At 41.4% G+C, this 12,500-nt stretch overlaps 1 protein-coding gene across 3 annotated transcripts in view; it reads left to right on the forward strand.

Annotated features, from left to right (window-relative positions):
• Positions 1 to 12,500, forward strand: part of LOC112240960 (voltage-dependent L-type calcium channel subunit alpha-1C) — a 157,114-nt gene that overhangs the window by 50,908 nt on the left and 93,706 nt on the right. For all 3 annotated transcript variants that reach the window (XM_042317427.1, XM_042317428.1, XM_042317429.1), the window contains one exon: positions 11,714 to 11,804. In XM_042317427.1, the coding sequence (XP_042173361.1) occupies positions 11,714 to 11,804 (91 nt within the window). The remainder of the gene's footprint in view (positions 1 to 11,713; positions 11,805 to 12,500) is intronic.

The following is a 12,500-nucleotide window of genomic DNA, read 5'->3' on the forward strand; positions in this document are numbered from 1 at the left end:
GCCCCCCCTCCCTCCCTCCTGTCCTCCTCCCACCTCTCTCTCTCCTCCCTCTCCCTCCCTGCCCCCCCCCTCCCTCCCTCCTGTCCTCCTCACACCTCTCTCTCTCCTCCCTCTCCCTCCCTGCCCCCTCCCTCCCTCCCTCCTGTCCTCCTCCCACCTCTCTCTCTCCTCCTCTCCCCTCCCCCCCTCCCTCCCTCCTGTCCTGCTCCCACCTCTCTCTCTCCTCCCTCCTGTCCTCCTCCCACCTCCCTCTCTCTCCTCCCTCTCCCTCCCTCCCCCCCCTCACCCCTCCCTCCTGTCCTCCTCCCACCTCTCTCTCTCCTCCTCTCCCTCCCTCCCCTCCCTCCCTCCCTCCCTCCTGTCCTCCTCCCACCTCTCTCTCTCCTCCCCTCCCTCCCTCCCCCTCCCTCCCCTCCTGTCCTCCTCCCACCTCTCTCTCTCCTCCCCTCCCTCCCTGCCCCTCCCTCCCTCCTGTCCTCCTCCCACCTCTCTCTCTCCTCCCTCTCCCTCCCTCCCCCCTCCCTCCCTCCTGTCCTCCTCCCACCTCTCTCTCTCCTCCCTCTCCCTCCTGCCCCCCTCCCTCCCTCCCTCCTGTCCTCCTCCCACCTCTCTCTCTCCTCCCTCTCCCTCCCTGCCCTCCCTCCCTCCCTCCCTCCTGTCCTCCCCCCCTCTCCTCCCCTCCTGTCCTCCTCCCACCTCTCTCTCTCCTCCCTCTCCCTCCCTGCCCCCCCTCCCTCCCTCCCTCCTGTCCTCCTCCCACCTCTCTCTCTCCTCCCTCTCCCTCCCTGCCCCCCTCCCACCCCTCCCTCCTGTCCTCCTCCCACCTCTCTCTCTCCTCCCTCCTGTCCTCCTCCCACCCTCTCTCTCCTCCCCTCCCTCCCTGCCCCTCCCCCCCCTCTCTCCCTCCCTCCCTCCCCTCTCCTCCCCCTCCCCCCTCCCCCTCCCTCCTCCTGTCCTCCTCCCTCCTCCCTCTCTCTCCTCCCTCTCCCTCCCTGCCCCCCTCACCCCTCCCTCCTGTCCTCCCCCCCCCTCCCTCCTGTCCTCCTCCCACCTCTCTCTCTCCTCCCTCTCCCTCCCTCCCCCCTCCCTCCCTCCTGTCCTCCTCCCCCTCTCTCTCTCCCTCCTCTCCCTCCCCCCCTCCCTCCCTCCCTCCCTCCCTCCCTCCCTCTTGTCCTCCTCCCACCTCTCTCTCTCCTCCCGCCCTCCCTCCCTCTTCCCCAACCTCCCTCCCTCCTGTCCTCCTCCCACCTCTCTCTCTCCTCCTCTCCCTCCCTCCCCCCTCCCTCCCTCCCTCCTCCCTCCTCCTCCCACCTCTCTCCCTCCCTCCCTCCCCCCCTCCCTCCCTCCTGTCCTGCTCCCACCTCTCTCTCTCAGTCTATCCGGCCAGCAGACAGGAACAATAGCGTAGTGAACTAGTTCAGTGTTGGACAGAAGTAGTTGTATGTTTAACAGGACTGTCCTCCAGGGCTGGGAGCTATCTCAGACCTCTGTTATTCAGAGAAACTGCTTTTAGACATGAGGAGAGACAGGCTGGTACATGTCAAGGTGGAAGCATGAGACTGTCCACTACCAGGAATAGTGATCTTAAAGAGATGCTTCGTGATTTTGGCAATGAGGCCCTTTATCTACTTCCCCAGAGTCAGATGAACTTGTGGGAACCATTTGAATGTCTCTGCGTGCAGTTTGAAGGAAGTTGCTAACTAGCGTTAACGCTATGACTGGAAGTCTATGGCTATCTGCTAGCATGCTAACGCTAGTGAGCAACTTCCATTAATACTGCACACAGAGACATTCAAATGGTTCCCACAAGTTCATCTGACTCTGGGGAAGTAGACAAAGTGCCTCATTGCCAAAATCCCAAAGCATCTCTTTAAACCAGGGCAATTAATGAGTCTTATTAGCGTCTCCATTAGCCGACGTCAATGGCAACAGCAAGTCATCCTGGGCTCCAACTCAGGACAGAAAATACATTACAGACAAAAATACTTCACAATTTATATACATTTAATACATTAACATACACATTATATATATATATACATATATATACATTATATATATATACATTTAATACATTAACATACACATTATATATATATACATTAACATACACATTATATATATATATATACATTAACATACACATATATATATATATATATATACATTAACATACACATTATATATATATATATACATTTAATACATTAACATACACATTATATATATATACATTTAATACATTAACATAGACATTATATATATATATATATATATATACATTATATATATATATATACATTAACATAGACATATATATATATATATATACATATACATTAACATACATATATATATATATATACATTAACATAGACATTATATATATATACATATATATATATATATATATATACATTTAATATTAACATAGACATTATATATATATATATATTTATACATTAACATACACATTATATATATATATTATACATTATATATATATATATACATTATATATATATATACATTTAATACATTAACATATATATATATATATATATATATACATTTAATACATTATTAATATATATATATACATTTATATATATATATATATTATATATACATTAACATAGACATTATATATATATATATACATATATATATATATACATTATATATACATTTATATACATTATACATAGACATTTATATATATATATATATATATATATATACATTAACATTATATATATATATATTATATACATTAACATAGACATTATATATATATATATTTATACATTAACATAGACATTATATATATATATACATTAACATAGACTATATATATATATATATACATTTAATACATTAATATATATATATATATATACATTTAATACATTAACATATACATTATATATATATATATATATATATATATTATTAATATATACATTATATATATATATATATTTATATACATTAACATAGACATTATATATATATATATACATTATATTATATATACATTAACATAGACATTATATATATATACATTTATATATACATTAACATAGACATTATATATATATATACATTAACATAGACATTATATATATATATATACATTAACATATACATATATATATATATATACATTAACATAGACATTATATATATATATATATATATTTAATACATTAACATAGACATTATATATATATATATACATTTAATACATTAACATAGACATATATATATATATATATTTAATACATTAACATAGACATTATATATATATATACATTTAATACATTAACATAGACTATATATATATATATATTTAATACATTAACATAGACATTATATATATATACATTAACATAGACATTATATATAAATACATTAACATAGACATTATATATATATATACAGGTCAATACATTAACATAGACATGATATATATATATATATCTAGAATGGTGGAAGAATATGAAGGAATAGTGGTTTATTAAGAATATTCACTAATAATATTCACTAGTTAGTTAGACTATTCACTCGTAATATTCATTAGTTAGTTGGACTATTCACTAGTAATATTCACTAGTTAGTTAGACTATTCACTAGTAATATTCACTAGTTAGACTATTCACTAGTAATATTCACTAGTTAGTTAGACTATTCACTAGTAATATTCATTAGTTAGTTGGACTATTCACTGGTAATATTCATTAGTTAGTTAGACTATTCACTAGTAATATTCACTAGTTAGTTAGACTATTCACTAGTAATATTCACTAGGTAGTTAGACTATTCACTAATAATATTCACAAGTAATATTCACTAGTTAGTTAGACTATTCACTAGGAATATTCATTAGTTAGTTAGACTATTCACTAGTGATATTCACTAGGTAGTTAGACTATTCACTAATAATATTCACGAGTAATATTCACTATTTAGTTAGACTATTCACTAGTAATATTCACTAGGTAGTTAGACTATTCACTAATAATATTCACGAGTAATATTCACTATTTAGTTAGACTATTCACTAGGAATATTCATTAGTTAGACTATTCACTTGTAATATTCACTAGTTAGACTATTCACTAGTAATATTCACTAGTTAGTTAGACTATTCACTAGTAATATTCACTAGTTAGACTATTCACCAGTAATATTCACTAGTTAGACTATTCACCAGTAATATTCACTAGTTAGACTATTCACCAGTACTATTCACTAGTTAGACTATTCACCAGTAATATTCACTAGTTAGACTATTCACTAGTAATATTCACTAGTTAGTTAGACTATTCACTAGTAATAGTAATTAGTTAGACTATTCACTAGTAATATTAATTAGTTAGACTATTCACTAGTAATATTCACTAGTTAGTTAGACTATTCACTCGTAATATTAATTAGTTAGACTATTCACTAGTTAGTTAGACTATTCACTAGTAATATTCACTAGTTAGTTAGACTATTCACTAATAATATTCACTAGTTAGTTAGATATTCACTAGGAATATTCAATAGTTAGACTATTCATTAGGAATATTCACTAGTTAGTTAGACCATTCACTAGGAATATTCATTAGTTGGTTTGATGATCACTGGGAATATTCACTAGTTAGTTAGCTAATCAATGGGAACAATGGTCTTAGACCAAGAGAGGAACTAGTTTGACTTTCTGAAGCCCCACAATCAATAATGATTAACGTTTGATAATCATCAGTACACAGTAACTTACCCATCACTTGAATATCTAAAATAAATCTATATTTATCATAGGATGTTGTTTAAAGGCCAGGATGTAGTCATCGACGTCAGAGTTACGGAGGACAAGGTGTTTTGCGGCCACTCATGGCGCAGGCTTGGACTGACAATGGTGCATGATTGGAGAGTGATTGGGATGTGCTGATTGGTGCTGCTGTATCTAACTGAGGCTAAAGCATGCTGCAGACCACGCTTCAAGGCTGCATGTGATTGGCTAGTCCTCTGTTCCTCCAGGGTTTGTATGGGCGGGGCTGAAATGAGCTGGGCTATATTTAGTGTTGATGTTATTGTCACTCCTGCTCCCGCTCTCCCTCTCTGGCGCTCGAGGGCCCTTTCATTACGCACACCTGTCACCATCATTACGCGCGGCAGCACTCATTGGACTCACCTGGACCCCTTCCCTTCGTTGATTGCCCCGTCTAAAACTGTCTGCTCCCCCGTTTGTTCCCTGTGTCAGCATTAATGTTGTTATGTGTTCATGTCCAGACGCTGTTGTTAATTTAATGTTCACTCCCTGTACCTGCTTCTCGTCTACCAGCGTCGATCCTTACAGTTACATGCTTTGGCCCCTGATCTTTAAGCTTATCGTTACCTGTCATGCTTTGCTTAGTGTTATGTTAGGCTTAAAGGTTGTTGTTTTTTAAATTCAGATTTTGTACGTTTTTTTCTTGCTTGGGAGTGTAAGAGATCCCAATAGAGTTGGTCTAGCTTGTTTCATGTTTTCTTTGATTTTCTTCATTCTCTCTAAGGTTTTCTTACTGGGAGTAGTTGAGCTCCAGTATGAGCTTAAAGGAGGAATAATATAGAGAAATAGAACGTTTCTCCATGTTATTTAGCTGAGTTGAGCTGAAGCCTTTCTGTCTCTTCTGCCTGTAAGCAGTGGCAGCTATTTCTGGGAACACAAACCTCATTCTAGAATCCCCAGAGTGGACATGAAGAGTGACAGGGCTATAAGAGGAGATTCTGATATGGGCCTTCTTCCCTCCCTCCCTCCCTCCCTCCCTCCCTCCCTCCCTCCCTCCCGCCCTCCCGCCCTCCCTTCCTCCGTCGCTCCTGCCCTTCTCACTCTCCCTCCTCTCCCTCTACAGATCTTCCTCCCTCCATCCCTCCCTCCTGCCCTCCCTCCCTCCCATCCTCCCTCCCGCCATCCCTTCCTCCCTCGCTCCTGCCCTTCTCACTCTCCCTCCTCTCCCTCTACAGATCTCCCTCCCTCCCTCTCTCCTCTTCATTATCATTACCCCAGGAGATGTGTCAATCAGATGGTGTATTACTGAGGGACCCTGGTAGCTCCAGGCTTCTCTATCCCACGAGACATTGGTTTTCTACAGGTTTCGGTTGTCAGTAATGGTCTGATTCGATTTGTCTAATTCAAGGAGTGTTCCCGTTGACCGGGCCGTCTCATCTGGTTTGGTTGAGGAACGTTGTGAGAGTTTGATGGTTGTGTCTTCGGAGAAACTGTAATATGATTTGTCCTATCCTAGTAATTTGATAGATTTCTTTCTCTTTCTTTCTCAATTACTTTCTCTGTATTTATTTAAATATTTTCTTTCATTTTTGTTGTTGTACTGGTCTGTCTATTTCTACCTGAAATCTTCTGCTGAGTTCTACCAGAGTCTGGAACTCAAAGCTTTAGGGGACTTAAAACCTCACTTCTCCTGGAGACTGGAACTCAAAGCTTTAAGGGACTTAAAACCTCACTTCTCCTGGAGTCTGGAACTCAAAGCTTTAGGGGACTTAAAACCTCACTTCTCCTGGAGTCTGGAACTCGAAGCTTTAGGGGACTTAAAACCTCACTTCTCCTGGAGTCTGGAACTCGAAGCTTTAGGGGACTTAAAACCTCACTTCTCCTGGAGTCTGGAACTCAAAGCTTTAGGGGACTTAAAACCTCACTTCTCCTGTGATACAGAAGGGTAACAGTAATAACCAGCCTGTGATAGAGAAGGGTAACAGTAATAACCAGCCTGTGATAGAGAAGGGTAACAGTAATAACCAGCCTGTGATAGAGAAGGGTAACAGTAATAACCAGCCTGTGATACAGAAGGGTAACAGTAATAACAAGCCTGTGATAGAGAAGGGTAACAGTAATAACCAGCCTGTGATGCAGAATGGTAACAGTAATAACCAGCCTGTGATAGAGAAGGGTAACAGTAATAACCAGCCTGTGATAGAGAAGGGTAACAGTAATAACCAGCCTGTGATACAGAAGGGTAACAGTAATAACCAGCCTGTGATAGAGAAGGGTAACAGTAATAACCAGCCTGTGATAGAGAAGGGTAACAGTAATAACCAGCCTGTGATAGAGAAGGGTAACAGTAATAACCAGCCTGTGATAGAGAAGGGTAATAACCAGCCTGTGATAGAGAAGTAACAGTAATAACCAGCCTGTGATAGAGAAGGGTAACAGTAATAACCAGCCTGTGATAGAGAAGGGTAACAGTAATAACCAGCCTGTGATAGAGAAGGGTAACAGTAATAACCAGCCTGTGATAGAGAAGGGTAACAGTAATAACCAGCCTGTGATAGAGAAGGGTAACAGTAATAACCAGCCTGTGATAGAGAAGGGTAACAGTAATAACCAGCCTGTGATACAGAAGGGTAACAGTAATAACCAGCCTGTGATAGAGAAGGGTAACAGTAATAACCAGCCTGTGATAGAGAAGGGTAACAGTAATAACCAGCCTGTGATAGAGAAGGGTAACAGTAATAACCAGCCTGTGATAGAAGAAGTAATAACCAGGTAGAAGTAACATAACCAGCCTGTGATAGAGAAGGGTAACAGTAATAACCAGCCTGTGATAGAGAAGGGTAACAGTAATAACCAGCCTGTGATAGAGAAGGGTAACAGTAATAACCAGCCTGTGATAGAGAAGGGTAACAGTAATAACCAGCCTGTGATAGAGAAGGGTAACAGTAATAACCAGCCTGTGATACAGAAGGGTAACAGTAATAACCAGCCTGTGATAGAGAAGGGTAACAGTAATAACCAGCCTGTGATAGAGAAGGGTAACAGTAATAACCAGCCTGTGATAGAGAAGGGTAACAGTAATAACCAGCCTGTGATAGAGAAGGGTAACAGTAATAACCAGCCTGTGATAGAGAAGGGTAACAGTAATAACCAGCCTGTGATAGAGAAGGGTAACAGTAATAACCAGCCTGTGATACAGAAGGGTAACAGTAATAACCAGCCTGTGATAGGGAGAAGGGTAACAGTAATAACCAGCCTGTGATACAGAAGGGTAACAGTAATAACCAGCCTGTGATACAGAAGGGTAACAGTAATAACCAGCCTGTAATAATAACCAGCCTGTGATACAGAAGGGTAACAGTAATAACCAGCCTGTGATACAGAAGGGTAACAGTAATAACCAGCCTGTGATACAGAAGGGTAACAGTAATAACCAGCCTGTAATAGAGAAGGGTAACAGTAATAACCAGCCTGTGATACAGAAGGGTAACAGTAATAACCAGCCTGTGATAGAGAAGGGTAACAGTAATAACCAGCCTGTGATACAGAAGGGTAACAGTAATAACCAGCCTGTGATACAGAAGGGTAACAGTAATAACCAGCCTGTGATAGAGAAGGGTAACAGTAATAACCAGCCTGTGATAGAGAAGGGTAACAGTAATAACCAGCCTGTGATACAGAAGGGTAACAGTAATAACCAGCCTGTGATACAGAAGGGTAACAGTAATAACCAGCCTGTGATAGAGAAGGGTAACAGTAATAACCAGCCTGTGATACAGAAGGGTAACAGTAATAACCAGCCTGTGATAGAGAAGGGTAACAGTAATAACCAGCCTGTGATACAGAAGGGTAACAGTAATAACCAGCCTGTGATAGAGAAGGGTAACAGTAATAACCAGCCTGTGATGCAGTAATAACCAGCCTGTGATGCAGAAGGGTAACAGTAATAACCAGCCTGTGATAGAGAAGGGTAACAGTAATAACCAGCCTGTGATAGAGAAGGGTAACAGTAATAACCAGCCTGTGATAGAGAAGGGTAACAGTAATAACCAGCCTGTGATACAGAAGAGTAACAGTAATAACCAGCCTGTAATAGAGAATGGTAACAGTAATAACCAGCCTGTGATAGAGAAGGGTAACAGTAATAACCAGCCTGTGATAGAGAAGGGTAACAGTAATAACCAGCCTGTGATGCAGAAGGGTAACAGTAATAACCAGCCTGTGATAGAGAAGGGTAACAGTAATAACCAGCCTGTGATGCAGAAGGGTAACAGTAATAACCAGCCTGTGATAGAGAAGGGTAACAGTAATAACCAGCCTGTGATAGAGAAGGGTAACAGTAATAACCAGCCTGTGATAGAGAAGGGTAACAGTAATAACCAGCCTGTGATAGAGAAGGGTAACAGTAATAACCAGCCTGTGATAGAGAAGGGTAACAGTAATAACCAGCCTGTGATAGAGAAGGGTAACAGTAATAACCAGCCTGTGATAGAGAAGGGTAACAGTAATAACCAGCCTGTGATACAGAAGGGTAACAGTAATAACCAGCCTGTGATACAGAAGGGTAACAGTAATAAACAGCCTGTGATACAGAAGGGTAACAGTAATAACCAGCCTGTAATAGAGAAGGGTAACAGTAATAACCAGCCTGTAATAGATACAGAAGTAATAACCAGCCTGTGATACAGAAGGGTAACAGTAATAACCAGCCTGTGATACAGAAGGGTAACAGTAATAACCAGCCTGTGATAGAGAAGGGTAACAGTAATAACCAGCCTGTGATACAGAAGGGTAACAGTAATAACCAGCCTGTGATAGAGAAGGGTAACAGTAATAACCAGCCTGTGATAGAGAAGGTAACAGTAATAACCAGCCTGTGATACCAGCCTAACCAGCCTGTGATAGAGAAGGGTAACAGTAATAACCAGCCTGTGATAGAGAAGGGTAACAGTAATAACCATCCTGTGAAACAGAAGGGTAACAGTAATAACCAGCCTGTGATACAGAAGGGTAACAGTAATAACCAGCCTGTGATAGAGAAGGGTAACAGTAATAACCAGCCTGTGATACAGAAGGGTAACAGTAATAACCAGCCTGTGATAGAGAAGGGTAACAGTAATAACCAGCCTGTGATACAGAAGGGTAACAGTAATAACCAGCCTGTGATAGAGAAGGGTAACAGTAATAACCAGCCTGTGATGCAGAATGGTAACAGTAATAACCAGCCTGTGATAGAGAAGGGTAACAGTAATAACCAGCCTGTGATAGAGAAGGGTAACAGTAATAACCAGCCTGTGATAGAGAAGGGTAACAGTAATAACCAGCCTGTGATGCAGAAGGGTAACAGTAATAACCAGCCTGTGATACAGAAGGGTAACAGTAATAACCAGCCTGTGATAGAGAAGGGTAACAGTAATAACCAGCCTGTGATAGAGAAGGGTAACAGTAATAACCAGCCTGTGATGCAGAAGGGTAACAGTAATAACCAGCCTGTGATACAGAAGGGTAACAGTAATAACCAGCCTGTGATGCAGAAGGGTAACAGTAATAACCAGCCTGTGATAGAGAAGGGTAACAGTAATAACCAGCCTGTGATAGAGAAGGGTAACAGTAATAACCAGCCTGTGATAGAGAAGGGTAACAGTAATAACCAGCCTGTGATACAGAAGGGTAACAGTAATAACCAGCCTGTGATAGAGAAGGGTAACAGTAATAACCAGCCTGTGATAGAGAAGGGTAACAGTAATAACCAGCCTGTGATACAGAAGGGTAACAGTAATAACCAGCCTGTGATACAGAAGGGTAACAGTAATAACCAGCCTGTGATAGAGAAGGGTAACAGTAATAACCAGCCTGTGATACAGAAGGGTAACAGTAATAACCAGCCTGTGATAGAGAAGGGTAACAGTAATAACCAGCCTGTGATACAGAAGGGTAACAGTAATAACCAGCCTGTGATAGAGAAGGGTAACAGTAATAACCAGCCTGTGATACAGAAGGGTAACAGTAATAACCAGCCTGTAATAGAGAAGGGTAACAGTAATAACCAGCCTGTGATAGAGAAGGGTAACAGTAATAACCAGCCTGTGATGCAGAAGGGTAACAGTAATAACCAGCCTGTAATAGAGAAGGGTAACAGTAATAACCAGCCTGTGATAGAGAAGGGTAACAGTAATAACCAGCCTGTAATAGAGAAGGGTAACAGTAATAACCAGCCCGTAATAGAGAAGGGTAACAGTAATAACCAGCCTGTGATACAGAAGGGTAACAGTAATAACCAGCCTGTGATACAGAAGGGTAACAGTAATAACCAGCCTGTGATAGAGAATGGTAACAGTAATAACCAGCCTGTGATGCAGAAGGGTAACAGTAATAACCAGCCTGTAATAGAGAAGGGTAACAGTAATAACCAGCCTGTGATGCAGAAGGGTAACAGTAATAACCAGCCTGTGATAGAGAAGGGTAACAAATAACCAGCCTGTAATAGAGAAGGGTAACAGTAATAACCAGCCTACAGAAGGGTAACAGTAATAACCAGCCTGTGATAGAGAAGGGTAACAGTAATAACCAGCCTGTGAAACAGAAGGGTAACAGTAATAACCAGCCTGTGATACAGAAGGGTAACAGTAATAACCAGCCTGTGAAACAGAAGGGTAACAGTAATAACCAGCCTGTGATAGAGAAGGGTAACAGTAATAACCAGCCTGTGAAACAGAAGGGTAACAGTAATAACCAGCCTGTGATACAGAAGGGTAACAGTAATAACCAGCCTGTGAAACAGAAGGGTAACAGTAATAACCAGCCTGTGATAGAGAAGGGTAACAGTAATAACCAGCCTGTGATACAGAAGGGTAACAGTAATAACCAGCCTGTGATGAGGGATATGTCAACAGTCCTTCCTCCTGATTCATTTCTCCTTCCTTCTTTCCCTCTACCTGTCCGTGTGTTCCCCAGTGAGCATGCCAGCCAGTGAGAATGAGTCAGTGAACACTGACGCCACTCCAGCAGGAGATATGGAGGGAGAGACCTGCTGTACCCGGCTAGCGTAAGTACCTCAACCCACTCTCACCCTTTTTACACTTACAGTCTCCCGTCTCACCTATTAGCTAACCCCCATTTTCCCTTAGTCACACTCACCCTACCTCAAACCTGCACTCGCCCTCCCTTAGCCTTCCACCCCCTCCTCTCCCTCCCTTAACAATTCCTTCCCCTTCCTCCCAGTCCCTTACCCTTCCTCCCCCTCCCTTACCCTTCCTCCCCCTCCCTCTCATCTCTCCTGTCCCTTCCTCCCCCTCACTTTTATCCTTTCTGTCCCTTCCCCCCCTTCACTTTCATCCTTCCTGTCCCTTCCTCCCCCTCAATTTTATCCTTCCTGTCCCTGCCTCACCTGCAGCTATTTAAAGCTCTTATTTCTCTCCTCTCCTCATTGGAACATTTGATTGATTTTCTCCACAACTCTCTTGTTGATTTTCCACCTGCCCTTCACTTTGACATGAAACATTTCCTTCACCTGCAAGTTGTCCTGTCTTTACTTTAACATCACTCTTTCTTCCCTCCTCTCTCAGTGATCTACGGTATTTATCATTTCCTCTCCAACGTTTATCCTTTCTTTATTCTGTCTTTTCTGTTTCCCCCACTTCCTCTCCTTTCTCTCCTTTCTCTCCTTTCTCTCCTTTTCTCCTTTGTTGCTGTTGAAGCGTGTTCCTTCTCTTCTCTCCTTTCTCTCCTTTCTCTCCTTCCT

The sequence above is a fragment of the Oncorhynchus tshawytscha genome, unplaced genomic scaffold (genome assembly GCF_018296145.1).
Source record: "Oncorhynchus tshawytscha isolate Ot180627B unplaced genomic scaffold, Otsh_v2.0 Un_contig_564_pilon_pilon, whole genome shotgun sequence".
In the NCBI taxonomy this organism is placed as follows: Eukaryota; Metazoa; Chordata; class Actinopteri; order Salmoniformes; family Salmonidae; genus Oncorhynchus; species Oncorhynchus tshawytscha.